Source organism: Trifolium pratense, linkage group LG6 (genome assembly GCF_020283565.1).
Source record: "Trifolium pratense cultivar HEN17-A07 linkage group LG6, ARS_RC_1.1, whole genome shotgun sequence".
Lineage (NCBI taxonomy): Eukaryota > Viridiplantae > Streptophyta > Magnoliopsida > Fabales > Fabaceae > Trifolium > Trifolium pratense.
This window is the reverse complement of record NC_060064.1, coordinates 22,738,005-22,758,972: the sequence shown is the minus strand read 5'-3', so window position 1 is coordinate 22,758,972 and position 20,968 is coordinate 22,738,005. Positions and strand designations below refer to the sequence as shown.

At 34.9% G+C, this 20,968-nt stretch overlaps 3 protein-coding genes and 1 pseudogene across 4 annotated transcripts; 2 read left to right on the top strand and 2 right to left on the bottom strand.

The window, feature by feature from the left end:
• Window positions 1–701: 701 nt before the first annotated feature.
• Window positions 702–3,427, bottom strand: LOC123892839 (annotated as a pseudogene).
• A 1,941-nt stretch (window positions 3,428–5,368) lies between these two features.
• On the top strand, window positions 5,369–11,331 carry LOC123892838 (pentatricopeptide repeat-containing protein At1g56690, mitochondrial-like). Of its 2 annotated transcripts, XM_045942718.1 has the most exons (4): window positions 5,369–7,736; window positions 7,831–7,953; window positions 8,976–9,620; window positions 10,396–11,331. In XM_045942718.1, exon 1 carries the CDS (start codon window positions 5,469–5,471, stop codon window positions 7,593–7,595), a length of 2,127 nt encoding a protein of 708 aa, XP_045798674.1. In that variant the 5' UTR covers window positions 5,369–5,468; the 3' UTR covers window positions 7,596–7,736; window positions 7,831–7,953; window positions 8,976–9,620; window positions 10,396–11,331. The 2 variants fall into 2 exon arrangements, with proteins under 2 accessions (XP_045798674.1, XP_045798673.1); XM_045942717.1 differs by having other exon boundaries at window positions 5,369–7,953.
• An 838-nt stretch (window positions 11,332–12,169) lies between these two features.
• Window positions 12,170–16,509, top strand: LOC123892837 (putative zinc transporter At3g08650). The gene is made up of 6 exons (XM_045942716.1): window positions 12,170–12,396; window positions 12,644–13,349; window positions 13,805–14,089; window positions 14,557–14,685; window positions 15,127–15,224; window positions 15,420–16,509. Exons 2-6 carry the CDS (start codon window positions 12,861–12,863, stop codon window positions 16,231–16,233), a joined length of 1,815 nt encoding a protein of 604 aa, XP_045798672.1. The 5' UTR covers window positions 12,170–12,396; window positions 12,644–12,860; the 3' UTR covers window positions 16,234–16,509.
• Window positions 16,510–17,898: 1,389 nt separating this feature from the next.
• Window positions 17,899–19,885, bottom strand: LOC123892836 (protein RETICULATA-RELATED 3, chloroplastic-like). The gene is made up of 2 exons (XM_045942714.1): window positions 19,719–19,885; window positions 17,899–19,372 (listed from the first exon to the last, which is right to left on the bottom strand). The coding sequence occupies exon 2, from the start codon at window positions 19,365–19,367 to the stop codon at window positions 18,291–18,293; it is 1,077 nt and encodes a 358-aa protein (XP_045798670.1). The 5' UTR covers window positions 19,368–19,372; window positions 19,719–19,885; the 3' UTR covers window positions 17,899–18,290.
• Between the last annotated feature and the right edge of the window lie 1,083 nt (window positions 19,886–20,968).

Below are 20,968 nucleotides of genomic sequence, written 5' to 3'. Positions count from 1 at the left end.
ACATATCCTTTTTGAGTGCATTACAGCGTATGAAGTTTGGATGCATATGTGCAAAGGAAAACAGGTACAGAAGCTGGTCTTCGAACTATTGGTTTGCTTGCATATGGAGCATTTGAAAAGCTAGGAATTTGAAGATTTTTCAGGATAAAGATAAGCCACTTGCAGCGATGGAACACTTCCATCAGTCCATTTCTTCTCATGAATCGTAATGCCAAGACCTACGAACTTGGATATTTCTCTAATATACTCATCCCTTACATTTACATATATCAGTACATATCCACCTCTAACCCCAATTCAAATAAAAAGAACTTGATGAAAATAAAAGAATATTGCTATAAGATGTTAGCTGTGCAAAAAAAAGAGGATTCCGGTTTGGTAAAGGCCATAAGGAATACGCATCGAAAGCCATTAGAAGAGCCATTAACTAGAGATGCAACACCTTTCTAGCAAACTTATTTTTCCTAGTGAATATAAACATCTTTCAAGTGCTTTACAAACTTCAACAAGCAATTTTGCCACAAGAGCCTATACAAATAACCATAAGGCAGTCACTTGCACCAAATGATGAGAAATGACCACTTATAACGCATGAAATGAATAGCAAAAGAGAGAATATGTGTCACTCACCAACCAAGGTTGGGGCATTTATAGAAACTATAGAGTTATGAAAAAATATAAAACTATTAGTACACGTGATAAAAAATAAAGCCTTGATTCTACTTAATGACATTGATACAACAAATCACTCATTTATGGAGGAAATGATCTCTACCATTACAAAAGATACATACTTCACATTTTTTTCACTCTTTTATTTTTTGTTTTGGAAAATGCCTAGAAAATTCATTAAACTAGGCATAAGGTATGCCATAAAAACAAGTCAAGAATCAAGATACAATGACTCAATGAGGCTACACTGTCACCTCTCTAGACAAACAAGTGAACAACACCACACCAGAACTCACCTAAACATCAAAACGAAACACCCTCTACACAGTGCACGAATACAAACATCAAAACAACAATACAAAGAAAGCAATATACCACCTTGGTGAATTATGGAACCAAAACAAAAACATAACAGACTGCAAAATTTAAATGCTTTTCTCCAGGACCAGTGCTAAATGCTAAGGTTCTCTGATAATCGTCTTCAAGCTGATGATAGTACACGACCATAGCCTATATGTCAGTTCGAAAATTCCAGCTACCACTTAAGGATCTCTGCCGCCCATGTCACAATTAAGCAACGGAAGCTCGAAGAGAGTGATAAAAAAATTACCGATCACACCTTCTATCCGAAGCCACATATTTTAGAGATGCAACCAAGCTGCAACTGAAAATCCACGACGCACCTCATAGAGGCCTGTCAAAACTTGACTAACAACCTGCAAGTTCCACCCTTCACTTGATAGATTCTAAGCAAGTTATTGGTGTTGCAATCCATTGTGAAATTGAATAATTGAAGCTTCTAGTCTTTGTTCTCAGCCAATTCCATGATAGTAATTTGCATTCTTCCGCGATAGTCTTGATGCAGTGTCTGCCAATCTTTCAAGGCTTGGAAAGGTATGAATTTTGGAAATTTAGCATTGATATCTAATGAGTTATATGATATGGGTTCAAGCATAAGCACATTGAAAATAGATTATGCACCCTATATGATAATGCAGTGCGAAATGTGAATGCACCTTCTTAATGTAAACTTTTTGCAGTTTTGAGTCATAAGACAAACTAAAAATTGGTAGGTACAGATGATGATAAACAATTGCAAATTTTAATAGTCAAAAAAAATAATATGAATCAATCATATATATTATATACATATAAAAAAAATTACAATAAATCGTTTTTCAATGGATGTTAAAATCACTAAAAGGGTATGACTCATATTTTTTGATTGGTGCTGCTGTTGGGGTTTCAAAAACATTCCAAAATCTCAGAGTCTTGTCTCCAGATGCAGTTGCGACAGTACACCCATCTGGACTCTGTGCCATGTACAACACCCTCGAGGTGTGATCGTTAAGCTCACCCATCTTCAACATGGAAGGATACATCCACAAGGTAAGCTGGTTATGAGGGAAACCATGGGAGCTAAGAAGCTCACGCTCGTTCTTGTTCCAAGCCAATGCACATACCTGTGATCCTGTGTCAACAGAATTCAAGCATGCACCCGTGCGTGTGTTCCACATCTTAATGCAATGATCGCCTTCACCTCCACCAGAAGCTAATAAATTGTTTTCAAATGGACACCAAGACAGTGCCCTGACAGAAGTCGTGTGTTCCTCAAATCTGTGAGGCCAACCGGTAGATCGTGAATCTGAAGAATCAACTGAAATATCCCATATGCGAACAACATTATCATTTCCTCCGCTCGCCAACTGAGTACCTGAAGGTGACCACTTGAGCCCACAAACCCCTTGTTTGTGTCCCCTGACACTTCCAACTATGTGAGATCTCACTCTAACATCATGATTTACTATTCTCCCGTCTGTTCCTCCTGTAGTTAGAATAGGACCGTTCCAAACCAATGAGCCCACAATTCCGCTGTGCCCATCCCTCAATACCCTTACCTGCAGTCACCAAACACAAATGTTCAGAACAGTTTTAAGTTTAAAAGTTAAAACAATACAATAAGTTTTATTTTTGTTTGTTTTCAATCTCTGAATTTACCTTTCTAGGCTTAGGCGAAAATGCATCCCAAATCTGTACAGTGGAATTATCCAAACCAATGGTTATAAAACGTCCATCTGGGCTCCAACAAACACTTGTAAAAAAACCTTCTTCATGATCATCCACAATTTCTGCACTAGTGTTTGTTTTCATTGAAGGATTCCAAATTAAAACCCTAGTGTCCATTGCAAGAGTAACTACATTCTTTTTACTCCAATCTAATAGATTCAAGCTGAAATCATCTCTCATTGCAGGTACTTTAAAACGCCCCTCACAATGCTGCAAAATCATTTCACAAACACATCAAAAACTTGTTTTGAAAAATCATTTTCGCAAACACATAAAAACTACATTTTTAATTAAAAATAATAATTTTTTAATTGAAAGAAAAGGAGTTTGCAGAAGAATTTATTAATTTACCTTAGGAATTTGTCTTTTAGGTTTTGGGGGTTTGCATTAAGGAGGAGAAAGAGGAACATCAACATTTGTAGGGTTTGGTGGTTTGTTGCGGAAGGCTAAGATTCTAGTTGGGAGATTAGCAGCATCGGCGAGTGCTCTCCGGTAGGCTTCGCTGGACGCCGTGATCGGCGCCGATGAGTTAACCATTTTCCGGTGGGGTTCTGTGAGCATGGAGAGAGCGTAACCGAAATCTATGGCTGGTCTATTTGGGATGAATCTGTCTAGGTTTTCTTTCTGGTATCGCGAATTCATCGTGTGTGATGAAGAATGAAGAGAGAGTGATGAAGTTGCGTGAAGTGAACGCAGAGAGAGAAATGTAAAAATAGATGAATCTCGCGCTCTGCTTTGCTTTTATAGGTGCTGGGTTAAAAAACTAACCGCTGGATTTTTATTTTTATTTTTATTTTTTTCAAACCAGCTGAATATTTTTTATAAACGGCTAGATTTTTATAAAGGTATATTATAGAAAGAAAAAAAATCTATTTTTTCCTTCAAATTCAACATCTTTTTTCAAAAATCATTTTCCTTCGAAAAATAAATTTTTTCAATTTTTTTTTTGAAATCACAAACCATGTGCAAAGTGAAAGTTAACAGAAGGAAATAATTTTTTATGATTGTAAAATAGTTTTAGATTTTCTTTAAAATCTATATATAAAAAAATGTTTAATTTTTGTTAACAAATTTTTTTTTTTTTTAAAGTTTAAACAAATACACCCAAAAAGGTTCCCGAACGGTTGTGTATAAGTTCTCCCAAAAATCTGTTGTTTGTAACGAACCCAACATGTGAGTAGCAAAAGCAGTCGTGTAAGAAGAAACCATAGACTGAACACATTCGCAACACTATCATACACAATTGGTTGAAAATAACATCATTTTGCAAACACCAGAACACCCATATAACAACAAAATTAATACTTTCCATGGGACTACCGACTTCTCTAGTCTCTACACGAACAAAATAGTAGAATTTATTCCCAAAAAAAAGTAGAATTTAATTGTTATATACTGACAGTGTAATTTTTTTTTTAATCCGCCGGTATCCAGCCTACTATACCGCATAATTTGGTTTGAGAGTCAGTTCTTGTATCAATTGGTGGGAATCGAACTGTGATTCTCACTACAAAGTCTTGCACCAATCACCACTAAACCAACTAACTATTAATATTAACCGTGAAAAATTATTTTACACGTACATGATTCAAGTGATTGTGTTTGGTCTAAACCACAATCGCCCCACTCGCCCAAGGACCAAAGAGATAGCTTCTTCTTTTTACAATTGACTAAAGGGATACTCACTGTTTCATTTTAACGTGATTTTAGCATAAATCTCTCAAAAGTCAAACAAAATAAGAGTAGATTGTTAGAGTTTATCTTTTTCTCCTATTCTACCCTCATTTTGAGAAAAAAATGGATGTAGTTATTGAGAAAGAAGAGATGAATATTATGGAAAATGTGAAGTAAGAGTTATTGAGAGAATAAATATATAATTGACAAATTATAATTTTGAACTTTTAAAACGATAGTTAAATAGAAATATTTTTCATAAAATTCATTTGAAACCGTAAAGTGTTTTGAAAATTAGACCAGACTGGCCAGTCAAACCGGTCCGACCAAGAACCAATGGTATTTTCGACTTTGGAGCATGTTTTGTGTTCAACCGCTCATAGCGCTCATAGGTTACATTATACGAGAAATTCTTGCATAGACACCCACCTAACAATTAGTAATCTTTAGGCACATCCAAATCCAACCATGTAGAATTTCCATGGCAAAATTACACCAGAAGTCTTTTATCTTATTTATTTGTAACATTTTAGTCCTTTATCTTTTATTTGGAGCATATAGGTCATTTATCTTGTATATTTGTAACAATATGAGTATTTTTTTAATAAAAAAATGAAAAATGATGAAGTGTTATAAATATACAAGATAAATGAGTTATATATTACAAATAAAATATAAAGGAGCAAAATAAGATAAATGTGGTAATTTTGCCTATTTACATTTATATTTTCTCTTTTTTTTTTAATTTAATTTATATGCATCGTCGGTGTAAAGTTACTTTGCACATGCGTCCAATAAAAAACCGACACATCATGTATGGTCATTAAAAACACATGATTTGTCACATTCATTAAATGACGTGGCAACGCGTCATTAGATGTATGTGTAAAAATAATTTACACTAACGGTGCACAACAATTAAACTCTTTTTTTTTTTACCATCGTGCGTGGCGTGGGTAGTCTTTATGACTCTTCGTTGAAGTTGATTTTTTGCGCCACCCCATCAATTAAATTTCATGAATAGCCCTTTCTCTAACCCTTAATTTTACACTCAAATGGGTTATCGTCGTTACGCAAATATGCGATGTTGCATGGTGCAAGTGAGATCACTCTGCAGCAACACTTCCACCATTTCACGTTACGGTCGCGGTCGTGATATAGACAATGCTCGAAAGGTGTTCGACAATACGCCATTGTCACAACGAACCATCGCTTCCTGGAATGCCATGGTCGCTGCCTATTTCGAATCCCATAAACCTTGCGACGCAGTTATTCTGTTTGATCAAATGCCCCAAAGAAATACTGTTTCATTTAATGGCATGATTTCAGGTTATGTAAAAAACGGAATGGTAGCCGAAGCAAGGAAGGTGTTCGATAGTATGCCTGAACGCAATGTCGTTTCTTGGACTTCCATGGTTCGTGGTTATGTTCAAGAGGGTATGGTGGAAGAAGCTGAAAGACTCTTCTGGGAAATGCCACACAGGAATGTGGTGTCGTGGACAGTTATGATTGGTGGGTTATTGAAGGAATCTCGTTTGGATGATGCAAAGAAACTTTTTGATATGATGCCTGTGAAGGATGTTGTGGCGGTTACTAATATGATTAGTGGGTATTGTCAGGTGGGTCGATTGGATGAAGCTCGTGAACTGTTTGATGAATTGCCGAAGAAGAATGTGGTTACATGGACTACTATGGTTTCTGGGTATGCAAAGAATGGGAGAGTTGATGTTGCAAGGAAACTTTTTGAAGTGATGCCTGAGAAAAATGAGGTGTCTTGGACGGCTATGCTTATGGGGTATACTCATTGTGGGAGGATGAAGGAGGCTTTCGAGCTTTTTGAAGCGATGCCTGTCAAGTGGGTTGTTGCTTGTAATGAGATGATCATGCGGTTTGGACTTACTGGGGAGGTGAATAGAGCTAAGATGTTGTTTGAGGGAATGAAGGAAAGGGATGAGGGAACTTGGAATGCTATGATTAAGGTGTGTGAGAGGAAAGGGTCTGAGTTGGAAGCTTTGGATTTGTTTGCGAGGATGCAAAGGGAAGGGGCTGCCTTGAATTTCCCTTCGTTGATCAGTGTTCTTTCTGTGTGTGCAAGTTTAGCTAGCCTTGATCATGGAAGGCAGGTTCATGCTCGATTGGTGAGATCTGAATTTGATCAAGATTTATATGTTGCGTCTGTTTTGATTACTATGTATGTTAAGTGTGGTGATCTTGTTAGAGCAAAAACGACTTTTAATAGGTTTCCATCTAAGGATGTTGTTATGTGGAATTCTATGATTACGGGTTATTCCCAGCATGGGTTGGGAGAGGAAGCTTTGATTGTTTTCCGTGATATGTGCTCATCTGGAGTTCAGCCAGACGAGGTTACATTCATTGGAGTTCTTTCAGCTTGTAGCTACAGTGGCAAAGTGAAAGAAGGGTTTGAAATTTTCGAAGCAATGAAATGCACTTATCAAGTGGAGCCAGGAATCGAACACTATGCTTGTATGGTTGATTTGCTAGGCAGAGCAGGCCAGGTAGACGAGGCAATGGAACTAGTAGAAAAGATGCCAATGGAACCGGATGCTATTGTTTGGGGTGCATTGTTAGGTGCTTGCAGAAACCATATGAAGCTCAATATGGCTGAAGTTGCAGTAGAGAAACTTGCGAAGCTAGAGCCCCAAAATGCTGGGCCATATGTCTTGCTCTCGCATATGTATGCATCTAGAGGAAGGTGGAGGGATGTTGAAGTACTTAGAAAAAAAATAAATGCTAGGAGTGTAGTCAAATTTCCGGGCTGTAGTTGGATTGAGGTTGAGAAGAAGGTGCATATATTCACTGGGGGAGGCAGCAAGAGCCACCCTGAGCAGCCTATTATCATGAAAAAGTTGGAGAAGCTAGGTGGAATTTTAAGGGAAGCTGGGTACTGTCCGGATGGTAGCTTTGTTCTTCATGACGTGGATGAGGAAGAGAAGACACATAGCTTGGGTTATCATAGTGAAAAGCTAGCTGTAGCATATGGACTCCTTAAAGTGCCTGAAGGGAGGCCAATTAGAGTTATGAAAAATTTGCGGGTATGTGGTGATTGTCATTCTGCTATCAAATTGATTGCAAAAGTCACTGGCCGGGAGATCATTGTAAGGGATGCCAATAGATTTCACCATTTTAAAGATGGTTACTGTTCTTGCAAGGACTTTTGGTAGTTCCTGACAAGGGACTTACAGAGTATTGTTGTAAGATGATGGAATGAATTTTGGTTATGTTGTTTGCAGTGATCTTGATAACAACTTACTTTCTGAAGTTTTTGGAGATCTGAATCCCCCAGCAAATGTTACCTTAATAAGGTAATCTAATTAATATGATCAGCAATATATTCTATGCAACCATATCTATAAGGGCATTTTATCGATGAAACATTTGTTACCGTTAAGCGAGCAGGAGAAAATTCATTACACGGACAAAAAGACTTCTTGGCTGAAATTGAGATTTTATCAAGGTTACATCATTGAAATCTTGTCTCACTAACTGGCTACTGCCTACTGTAACGAAGACGGAGAGCAGGTATATAACCTATAGCTACACTTTATCTTATGTTTATCATCTTGTAACTAATTTTATTGAAGAACTTAAAAGAAAATGAGACAGAATTTGTTCTACTATGAATAATTATTAAAGAATTCCGTACCATAGGACAAACATTCATCTAACTATTAAGTCATACATTTTAACATATTAAATACGTTCTATTAGTCCCTAAACTGATACTTTCTATTAAGTCATAATTGTTTTGTGTGTTTGGAAATCTGTTGGAGAGATCTCAAATACATGCCTGAGCTAATCCATCAAGTGATATCTCCAACGGATTTTCAGACATGCACATCTTATCCTTTTGTTTATTTAAGCCTTTTCATATGTTGGTTATTTTTGTTGATCTGGTTTGGTTTGTGTTCTCTTAAACGCATATGTGAGATGAATCTATCACTGTATATTCAAGTTATGTCAATTTGGACTGTAGGTCTTTTGTTGATTTTTTCTGATTTTTCAATATATATGAAAGAAATCTTATCTTTGGAACTCAAATATGTAATCTTAGTTTAGACATGTTTTCTGCGATGAATCTATCACCGTATATTCAAGTTATGTCAATTTGGACTGTAGTTCTTTTGTTGATTCCTTCATTTTGGTTGTGCACTGTGCACATGAACTCTTTTAATTTTCTTGTTTTCTGCAAAGTTGAATATTATCTTGCCAAAATATTGTATATGCCCATGCAAAATTGATAATGTCTGCATTTTAATATTTTTACTAGCACTAGCATTTGAAATATGAATTGTGGTGTATTGACACCATATCTGGTTAGATTTTAAGCTTGATGCATTTACCAAGTCTACTGGGGGAGAATAACACTAGAATACAATTATAACTTCAATCTGCCCGAAAAATTTAAGTCTCTCAACATTTACAACTAAAAATGGAGGTAGTAATGTTGAAAAATGAAATCATGATCATAGTGTTAGTCATGATTTAAAATTATGTATGTTCTTGATGATCCATATAAGTTAATGAATACCATCATCTTGCAGGTAAAAGTAAAAATGCAAGGAAGGCCTAAGTTTGTTCATGAGATTACAGATTGCAATGGGTGCAGCCAAAGGCATACTATATCTGCACACAGAGGCTAACCCTCCTATATACCAGAGATATTAAAGACAGTAACATACTTCTAGTCTCTAAGTTTACAGCTAAAGTGGCTCATTTTGGATTGTCGCAACTTATACCATACTCAGATGAAGAGGGTACTGTACCTAAATATGTGTCAACAGTTGTGAAGGGAACACCGGTAAGTTTGCTAAAGAAAATTTAGGAATAATTTCAATTCCAATATTGAAGACTTGGAAGTTAACGAAATTTCAAAATATCATCAAAATACTTGACCGAATTAATGTAATTGAGTCTGTCAATCTAGTCTCTCACATTGTCTCAGACTCTCAAACACTTAAGTGATTGAAGTTAACAATGGGTTGATACTGAGTATTGACAATTGTGTATGGGTTGATACTGAGTATTGACAATTTTAACTGCTCAATTAAAGTTGTCCAAGGAGGTTTATAGGAAGGTTTTAAACTGGTATGGGCACTAACCCATAAGCCCTTACACCAGGTGCTGTGTTTCTTGAGCTATTGATGGGGTTTCAATCTATATCACACAGTAAGAACATTGATTGCAAGGTAACTATTTAATAGCACAAGTGTACTCAGTTTATCTCTTATAGTTTAGCCACTTTGGGTTTTAAAGATTTTCAATCATTCTTCCTTTCTTCAATTGGTCATTTTCCCTTCTTATTTCCACCCTAGCAAAAGCATAATTTCAAGCTAAATAAAACTTTTATGCGTCCTTTGTTTTATTACAAAAAGTATTCTTAGACAGATAATTGATTGACCAAGTTGTTAAGATTACTCTTTGGGGTAAAAGTAGCTCTGAAAATTGCATCAATTTCCTGCAGTGTTTTTGTGGACAATTTTTTAAAATTCAGCAGGTCTTTGTAGGTTTTGTGTCAGAATTCAATTTACATTCCTTGAGCAATAGTGTCTTATCATGTGATTATACTGTGTTATTTTGGCGTGGTATTTCCCATTTTAGAATTTAGACAACAGGATGATTTGCTCCCATCGGATTTGAGTGGTTAACTTGCTGTCAGATGTTTCCATGACAATATAGAGAGAAGAGTCTATAACTGTGAAGTTGTCAGCAAAATCAATAATATAAACTTTTTACCAAATTCTAAATCTAGAATGAGATATTTTATTTAGAACTAGTCTAACACAACTTGTTAAGCACAACATTATTGTAAATATATAGTTGTTTGGCACAAAATGAGATACTATTATTTCATACAAAATGGTGTGTTGTTATATAATTCATAATTAGCTTAGCTGTAAACAACTTGAATAAACTAGTCTACACACAATGCATAATATAATATATTTTGGTTTTTTTATGCAGAAAATTGGAAAAGGTACTATTGATGATACAAGATAGGGTTTAATTCCAACTTAAATGATGTTACGACAGAATTCGTCATGACCTTAAAATGTGTTTTAAGCAATCTTTAAAGTGGATTTATCTTGGCTTGGAAAGAAAGGGAAAAATAATCTCCTTATGTAGTCCGGCATCCGGCTAAATAATTTGATTGAGATATACATATTCATAAAATGCTGATCAGTCTGGCATGATATTCTCCATTTTAGACAGCAGATTAGGGTCCTAACTTGTCAGATTGTGTTGAGCCGTTTATAACTTTGGCACTCGGCCGTTGCCATGACTACACACAGAAGAGACCATCAATGAGGTTAGATGTCATGATGGAGCTAGAAAAATATTGTTGCAATACTTCCAGGAACTGAAAGTTCTCTCCCATATATTTCCTTTTATGATTGCAAAGTTGCATCATCAGCATTCTATATGATAGAAGAGGTCACCTGTCTAAGAAAGTTGTTTTGCCTGCCATGGGCCATCCACGGTTCGTAGCTGATCAAATTATTCTAAATTTTACCAAGTGCATGTTTGGATTCGCAGTGAGAATGGTAGAATCACTTACTGCTCATCCAACAATAACCAAAAGCCCTCATCTTTAGCAGTTCCAGTCTTCCAGGTAGTAGTTTGAGTTTGAGCCGAGTACTTTCGCGCTGCATGTAGTGGCGTAATGGTAGAGAATGAAAGCGAGATTGTTGTGTAATCTAAAGGTGGTTATAGTTCTTTATGGGGAAGGAATTGATCGTGGTCTATATGATTCAATTGGTACTGAGACCCAGATTTAAATATATTTTGAATGTAATAATTTTTATTTTAAAAACTTATTTGTATTTCTCGAAAGCGTAGAGAAATGAAAAATATTCTGAATTCAAATTCAAGTATATGTATATCAATAAAATATAAAGATGTTAGAAGTTCATTTTTTTACAACTCGTTAATTTTTCACTTTTCATTAATTGATTTTTTTCATGAATTTTTTTACTATTATTATTATTATTATTTTTAAGTAAAACTTTCCTAAATTTTTTTTATTAATACCTATTTTCCTTTTGATTTTATAAATAAATTTCTTTATAATATTTTTGTATATATAAACCTTATAATGAATATCTGTTTTTTTTTTAACTCAATAATGGCTATTTCTTGGAGAACCTTATAATCTCTTTCTTTTTTTGAAAATCTCATCTTTTTTACGAAAATCTCATTCGGTACTCTAAAATTACTAAAGTATTGCTTCATATACAATCCGGCATCAGTACGTGTCACATACTTCTCAATACATTTTTTTTTTGTCCTTGAAAATAAACTCACATATAATTGTGAGATCCCAGGTTCGAATCTGGGTCACGACGTCTGATTTAATAATTTCGATATTTTTGTCAGTTGAGCTAGGATTTATGAGACATTATCGATACGTATTTAAGAAGTATCAAATGATTAAATTTTATTTCTTTAAAATATCAGACATGTTTGCTATACTTCCCGATACGTATCGGATAAGTATCCAGTAATTAAGTTTTATTTTTGTGAATAAATAAAATCAGACACAAAAATAAGCTTATTTATTTGAGTGGTATTTTCCATTTTACTAACGAGAGCTAATGAATTAAAATAAAAACTTATTTATTTACGTAAGTTATTTCTTTCTTTTTTTATTGCAAAAAAGGGGGAAAAAAATATTATAGTCACTACCTACTTGAAAAAATATATATATTTTTGGTAAATTGTTAATGAATAATTCATTAATTAATTGACCAATAGAATCTACTATTAATATGTTTGGACTTTGGACACATTGAGGTAAATCAGCAGCGGTTTCTGCGTGCGCAAAGTCGCCGGTTTTACATTATTTCCCCAAATTCCTTTCCATATGCTAAATTTCTTATCTTTCCGATCATTCAATCAATATATAATAATCCCAATTAGGGTTTTCAAACTCTTCTCTTTTTCTTTCTTTCTCCAATCAATCATGTAAGCAATCCACCTTTCTCCTATCCATTTCAATTTTCACTTTTTCTTTCATATATCACAATGCTTATATTTTTTCTCAATTTTGGGGTTTAATTGGGATTTTGGGTGTTGCTAGTTCATCCTTCAACAAATTATTAGGTTATTGTAATTGTATTTGTTTATTCTGTATACCTATAATTTGAATTTGAATTGGTATTTTATTTTATGCATTGGTCTCTGATAATTCTTTGTTATTTTGTTATATCAGCTGCAGCTAGGTTGGTCATAAGTTACAATAGACCATATACTATATGCTAATTCATTGAATTGAATTTGGACTGCATTTTTCTGGAATTTGATAATAAAAAAGCAAGCACTTTTCTTATTTAATCTGATAGAATAGAAGCTGGATGGAGTTGTAGCTTCTAGAAGTTTTGATTTGGGGCTGGTGACATAAAGAAATTGTTCCTTCATATAGAGGGATTATGTTGCACATGGCTCCAAATCTGAAGTTAAGGTTAGGTGTATCCTTGTTGTTTTTACTGTTGAGCTTTCATGTAATCGGGAATTCGAATGCGGAATTGGAAAATGAGGTTTTGCATAATAAGGTAAGAACTGCTCCACATAAGGATGTAGGATCTGTTGTAATTGATGGTACTGGTGTAGAGAATTCATATAAGGTTGAAAATGGAAATAATGTGGTGGGTAATAGGAAGGGTGGAAGCAGTAGAGTTTCGGTTTCGACGGTTGCATTATTTACGTTGGCAATGGCAGCTGCTACTGGTTTAGGTGCAGTGCCGTTCTTCTTTGTAGAGCTTGATCCGCAATGGGCTGGGTTGTGTAACGGAATGGCTGCGGGTGTTATGTTGGCTGCAAGTTTTGATCTAATTCAGGAAGGGCAGGAGTATGGTTCTGGAAGCTGGGTTGTCACTGGAATTTTGGCTGGTGGAATCTTTATTTGGTTATGTAAAAAGGTGATGATGATTCTTCCTGCTTCCCGTCTCTCCTTCTTTATCCTTATTGCAGTTACCTTGTTTTGCTGTTTTTCATCACCAGTTCTTCTATGCACTAATACATGTCTTGTGATAGTTAAATATTACATTGTTGATATGAATAAGCTCTATTTCCTTGGCAATCTTTTTTTCAAAAAAAAATTATGAAGATCAAAACGAAGGGTTTTCTTATACAGATCTCATGTGCAAGTAATTCATATCGATTTTTGGTGAAATTTTCAACCCATCTACTAGAGGAATGTTAGCAAAATTGATGAATTGGTCGTTGCTAAAAGCATCATGTATAGTACCTTTTATTTTTCTATTTTTTTGGGATGGCTTGTGTTGTGTAATTCTCAAAATATTACTTGTAGAGTCTATTTTAGATTTGATTTGTAGTGTTCTCATTTTTTTCTTGCATGTCTCATGGATTTCAGTTTCTTGAGCAATACGGGGAAGTAAGCATGTTGGATTTAAAAGGTGCTGATGCAACAAAAGTTGTTCTTGTTATTGGAATAATGACTCTCCATTCTTTTGGAGAGGGATCAGGGGTGGGGGTCTCCTTTGCTGGCTCAAAGGGTTTTAGTCAAGGCTTGTTGGTAACCTTGGCTATTGCGGTGCACAACATACCAGAGGGTTTAGCTGTGAGCATGGTTCTGGCATCAAGGGGCGTTTCACCACAGAATGCTATGTTATGGAGTGTAATTACATCTTTACCGCAGGTAAATCCTAGTAAATTTTAATAACCTACATTGTTAAGAAGAAAATTGTTTTGACTTGAACACTCGCTCATGCTCATGCTCCCAATATCCGCATGAATAAGGTTATAATTGGGTTGCTTGTGGTTGTTCCACTCTATTTAGTTATATTTTTAAGTCTTTTTTTAGTGGCATTGAAAATTAGTTATTTTGTTAGGGGTAGGGGTCGATTACCGGTCCTCCTTCACTCCCCCACCAAACCGACCTTATTTAAGCTAGTCTAGCCTATTAAGACTGTTAATAGGTCCATGTTGATATGATTATATGTTGCAGACATGAACACCTGCCCAGACACGCTTCTAGCTGTTTGGTCTTGGTTTGTTTTCATCGTTGATTTCAGGAAACAATTAATAACCATATAGAAGGATATCAATTCTTTAGTCCAATGCAGTTAATTTGTTCTTAATATCTTATTCTTAATGTTAATGCAGCCAATTGTAGCTGTTCCTTCTTTCATTTGTGCGGATGCATTCAGCAAGTTTCTTCCTTTCTGTACGGGATTTGCTGCGGGATGCATGATTTGGATGGTTATTGCTGAAGTGCTTCCTGATGCTTTCAAGGTTATTTACCTTTATATTTTTACACCAAAGCTATTATGATATACCACTGCGTTTTCAAGGTGTAAAAAATTATTTTTAGTAACTTCACTATTTTAATTCTTTTGTTCTTTTGCGAGTACCAACACCAAGTCCTTAAAGCTTAAGCTATTAAAGGAAGGTGTGGTTGGAATATTTCTAAACCTATTTATATCATCCTTTTCTTCATGGAATTTGCAGGACTTCATCTCTTTGAACACACATACATTTCTATGCTATTATCTTCTCTTTAAATTTTGTGGAATTGTCTTTTCAGTTATATATAATATAATATTATCTTCTTTTGGGTTATAGGAAGCCTCACCTCTTGAACCACACATACATTTCTATGCTATTATCTTCTCTTTAACTTCTGTGGAATTGTCTTTTCAGTTATATATAATATCATTTTCTTTTGGGTTATAGGAAGCCTCACCTTCGCAGGTTGCATCAGCTGCAACCCTTTCTGTAGCATTTATGGAAGCTCTCAGCACCTTCTTCCAGAATTTTACCCATGATTACAAGTGAGTTTGTGTTTGTGTATGTTTATACATTTGGTATTATCAGATACATTTTGTTGTTTGGGTTTGTTGCTTCGGTGAATAGTGCTAAATTATCCATGCTCTGTTGCTAAATGTTTCAATATACGGAAATATGCAGAATTTCTCACATTTCTTCCATTTGAGTTACCCCCCTGAATTATGATTTCTTTGTTGCAGCTCTGAGGATGCTTCTGGCTTCTTTGTTTCATTACTTTTTGGCCTTGGCCCATTCCTTGGCGGGATTTTTCTGGTAGCATTTGCTCTTGCTTTTCATCTTAAGCATGCTATTCTCATGGGCACTGCTTGCGGTATTGCCTTTGTCCTTGGTGCATGGCGACCCATACAGCTTATTTTGTCTTCAAAATTAGGATTTATTCCCGTCTCATTGCTCCTTGCAATGGGAGCTGCTTTCGTCCATATTTCTTCCTCTACTGTATTGAAACTTGCAGTTTCCAAAAAAACCTCAGCCCATAACTTACCTACAATCACTGGTTTCCCACTCAGTATTCACACCCTTCAATCATTCATATCATGCGGTGCAGTTGCTTTTCATGCTGTGGCTGAAGGACTTGCATTGGGAGTGGCTGCCCCAAAAGCTTATGGACTCGGTCGTCATATGGTCCTTCCAGTCTCTTTACACGGGCTTCCTCGAGGTGCAGCTGTGGCTAGCTGCATATTTGGAGCAACTGATAGCTGGCATGGTTCTCTTGCAGCAGCTGCCATAATTGGATTTATGGGTCCGATATCAGCGATCGGAGCTATTCTCGGCGGTATTGATTATAGTGGTCTTGATCACATAATGGTTTTTGCCTGTGGTGGATTAATTCCTAGCTTTGGCGGTGTAGTTAAGAGAGCGCTTAGTTTGGACAAACGGAAGAGCACTTGTGGTCTTATCATAGGTATTACATTTGCTACTTTATGCCTAACATTCACTAGATTGGTGTGCTTACATACACCATACTGTAATTCTGCGCCGGAGGCTGTTAGATAAGAGGATCATATGCTGCATTTTCTGCTTGCTCTGTGATTAATGTTCTTGCAACATACACTTCTTTAGTTCAATCTTCCAAGGCATGGTTGCACAAATTTGAAGAGATTCTCAGTGAAGAAAGAAACTATGATTTACTGGGTGACCAAGTTTTCATTCAGAACTTGTCCATGTGTAATATTTTAGTGTTTACTTGTATATAAATTTTACACATGATCGGAAAAAATTTACAGTGTTAAACTATTGAGAAGCAGAGCATATACTTTTCTCTTTTTTTCATTTCTTGGTCTCATATTTGGTTATTTACAAACATAACCAATGTTTGACGGTTAAAGGCACATTTTGTTGTGAGCTGTAATGAGTTATCTAGTTTCCTTATATCGAAGATTTATGTGTTTTTTTTTCTGTCAAAAAATTCCATTCATTCATAAAGCTAAAAGACCAGTCATTACACCATGTGTAGAAAACTACCCACTAATGGGTATCGTACAAGACTACTGCAAAATCAAACAAATAGAACATTAAGCATTATGACTTTGTTTATAATAAAATGCATTAAAATCAAACAACTTATGCATAATTTGTGAAAGAACACTTGTTGCAGAAAAATGATAATTTCCCATTTTAATTTGCTTGCAAGTTGATAATAGCAAAGTAATGAAAGACCAACATGTGGTTGGTTCAAGTGGTAAGGGACTCGGGAATCGTAAGCAAACAAGTGATTAGTGATTTTATCTCTGACTTTTACAGACGAGAAAACTTAGTTGAGGGTGAAAAAGTGGAATTATGTTAGAAAGGAATAGTTGCCTGTTAAAGAACACTTTAGAAATGTGTAGAATTCTTTTTTTAACTAATCAATCATTGATGCTAGTAAAGGTGTGTTGAAAATTGTCCTCAAGATATTGTTTTGCATTTATATGTTAGAACATTGAATTATGCAATCAAGATTAGTTTTTCCCTATAGGGAGGGGCAACGATGCTGAATGGGTAGAGAATGATAGGAGTGATGTTGAGTGCATAGAGAAAATGATGGAAGGAGTGACAAAACAAGTGAATATTGTGAATTGAACTGTTTGTTGAATGAGACAGTGTTTCCATACAAACTTCAAGTTATAAATAATAAGGCTTATAAAAAAAAAAGTTATAAATAATAAGATAAACAATGATTGGTTTTCTGTCAAATACCACAGATATGTTTTAAATCAATTTTTTATTTTAGAAATAAACAAAGTACCCGAGGGAAGCTTGACATTATTAAGCACAGTACTTGTGATATCGTATAAGCGGAGAATATCAGATTCAAACTTTGACACTTTCATATTGCAATGTTTCTACCAAGTATCAACTGAGCTATGCCAACAAGGAGGGCAATAAATTTAATTGGTTCAAATATGGATAAAATTCTAAAAGGCACTGCTCAAAAAGTACTAAATAAATCAAGGTTGTGATTTCAAAAATTTCACCGTGATACCAAACATGCACTAAGAACATCAAGCACTAAACAAACAATTAAGCAAAAAAAAATTACTCAAAAAGTACTAAACATACACTAAACAAAACTTTGTGAGAAAAAATAATCCAAACACATAGGACTACATATGCAATTTTCTATCCTTAAAATACTGCAATAAAAAAGAAAATATACCAAATAATTGATGTTGCACAATATAATCTCAATATCATACACATGGTTTTATTTAGCCAATACTCCAAACTAGATTTTGTGATACTTTTACAATGATAATAATAGTCTAGAAAAAGACAACAAAAGCCTACTGATAGAACAGAAACAAAAATACAGCAACATAGTAGCCAGACATTTTCATTTGTGTAGGGGGGTCCAATACATGGCCAAACTAATTTGTCACCTTATTGTATCAAGTTGGAAGTTTCAGCAAAATACCATCACATGCCACAAAATAGTGCCAAAATCTTCCATCTCAATCTACCTTTCATTCTTATTTGTTGCTGCAGAAAATTCAGAAAACTAAAAAAACATTCACCTATCAAACACTCTTAGTCCAAGCAATAGATAATAAAAACAAACTAAGTGATGCTATTCACTTAGTTGGTGTTATTTGGTTGTTATTCTCCAAAGCCTCTTCCCTTTCACTTTCAACCTTTTCACCTAATCCATCCTCCAATTGTGATGGCTTCTCACCAGTACTCTGTGAACCAGTCAACCTTGCCAAAACAACAAAAGACATTCCCCCAAGAACATTGTTCACAACTCTAAGCACCAACACTGAGGTCTTAAATGCCAAAGGATTAAGCCCTTTCTCTAACATGAACTCGGCACCATTTAGTGTTTGGTACCTAAGATTACTGCTGAAACCCATATGAGCAGCCCAAGTGAGAGAATTGAGTAAAGTAGGTGGTGCCTTATTTGGTGTCTCAAAGTTTGGATCCATTTTCTTCCTCATCTTAATCAAACCATTTGAAAGAGCGGTTCCAACAAGACCAGCACCGAATCCAACAGCAGCAAAAATGGTTCCTTTATACACCAAAGTACCTAACCTATCCAATAAACTAAAAGCACCAGGTTCAAACATGTGACTCTTAGGACAAGATGCAAAGATTGCAGGCACACTAGATGAAGAAGCTCCTAATGTTGGTGCCAATAGATACATGAGTGTGAAATTAAGAATAGCACCAACAACAAGAGTTGAAAAAACAAAATCAAGTTCATTCAAACCAAAATTAGGCCTTGAAGCCATATCACCTAAAACACAAGCAGTAACACCAACCAACTCTTCCATCAAAACCTTAAAAGGAAATTGTGGATCAGCAGCAACCCTTGATCTCCATCCATTCAGAAACAAACCCAAAATCCCAAAAGACGAATCTTTAGACTTTCCATCATCGTTACTATCAGCACCACCCCAATTTTCACTTCCACCACCTCCACTACTACCACCACCACCACCTCCACTCCCACTACCACCACCAACAATTCCATCACCACCGGCGGCGAAAGAAAGTTTCAATCTTTGAGGCAAATGGGTTGTTGGGTTGGTGAGATATATAGAACGGTTATGAATCTGTGGAGGTGATGATGACAATGGTGATGGAATTGAAAGTGCATGGCTTTGACCAGAGAGAGGCGTAAAACGCAATAAAGCCGCCATCGATGTCATTTGATCTGTAACAAATAAAACATCAAAAGACAGAAACTTCATATTAAAATCAAAAATCTTTTATTATTCTCCATTCATGCCAAAAAATTATTCTTTATGTTTTTTTTTTTCTTGCAATGAATCAATACCATTTTTCCTAAACATGTCAAAAAATGTACTGCAATAAACTCAAGAAAGTGAGTATAAAAAACAATATGATTTGATAGAATCCATGAATATTGATCGTGAAAAATAAAAATGAAATATTTATTTATTTACTATGATTGATGAATCTGAAGAATGGATGAATATGATAATGAAAATAAAAATGAATATTTGAAAGATGAAGAGGAAGATGGATTTAGTGATTACCTGGATCTGGATTGTGGGATGAGTGAGAGTGGCGGAGGGATCAAAGAAGAAAGCTTAAACCTTTGAAATGAAGAAGAAAAAAAAAACCTTATAATATTAAGGTTGTTTTTTTTTTACTGAAGTTGAGAGTGGTAAAGAAGGAGGCGTGAGCGTGATAGAGCCGTGAGGGACTGAAGTGGGATCAGATCCCCTGACTTTAAAGTGAGAAAGTCTTGCTAGTTTGAGCTTATCTCGTACGTTCGATCAATCTTATGTACCAAACAATGCCACCTGTCTTCTTTATTTTTTAGGGTTTGTTAACATGTGCCCTAAGGGCACATGTTAAGATATACTAAAATAGAAATTCAACATTTAATGATACAAGAAATTTAATGCTTCAAAAGTCAAAATGCACAAATTAGCATTTAATAATTTCTATTTTTACTTCCTTAACATGTGTCTTAAAGTCACAAGTTAACATTCTCCTATTTTTTATTACTCATTTGGTCATTTTTATAAAACATAGAACGTATTTAGACTATAATATCAATTAGATACATTAATTATTGGATGAATCTAAAAATGTTCTATTAAAAATAGGGAGTATTTTATTGTTGGCTTAAATGCAGTTTTGGCCCCCCAAGTTTCACAATTGCTTGATTTTGGTCCCCCACATTTTAATTGCTTGATTTTAACCCCCTAAGTTTTACAATTGCTTGATTTTAGCCCTCCAAGTTTCAATTGCTCGATTTTGGCCCCCTAAGTTTATCCCCTTTTGCATTTGCTAGCCCCCGTTGAATATTTTAATTAAAAATTGGTTATGTGGCATTTTAAAATTAAATAAGTATTTAAAAATAAATAAATAAATTACAAATTGTTTTTTAAAAACTAAATTATAAAATATTTTTTTTATTATATGTAGTTTGTAAAATAATTTTGTTATATAAAAAAGTAAAAAAAACATTTTATGAATTATTTTTTAAAAACTTTGTAAACTTTTTTTTAAATAAAAAATAATTATTAAACTTTTTATTAAAAAACAATTTTTAATACATTTTTATAAAAGCAAATATTATTATTTTTTAATTAAATCATATTTTTAATTTTTTTAAAATGTCACACAAGCAATTTATAGTAAAAAAAGTCAACGGGGGGCTAGCAAATGCAAAAGGGGGTAAACTTGGGGGGCCAAAATCGAGCAATTGAAACTTGGAGGGCTAAAATCAAGCAATTGTGAAACTTAGAGGGTTAAAATCAAGCAATTGAAATGT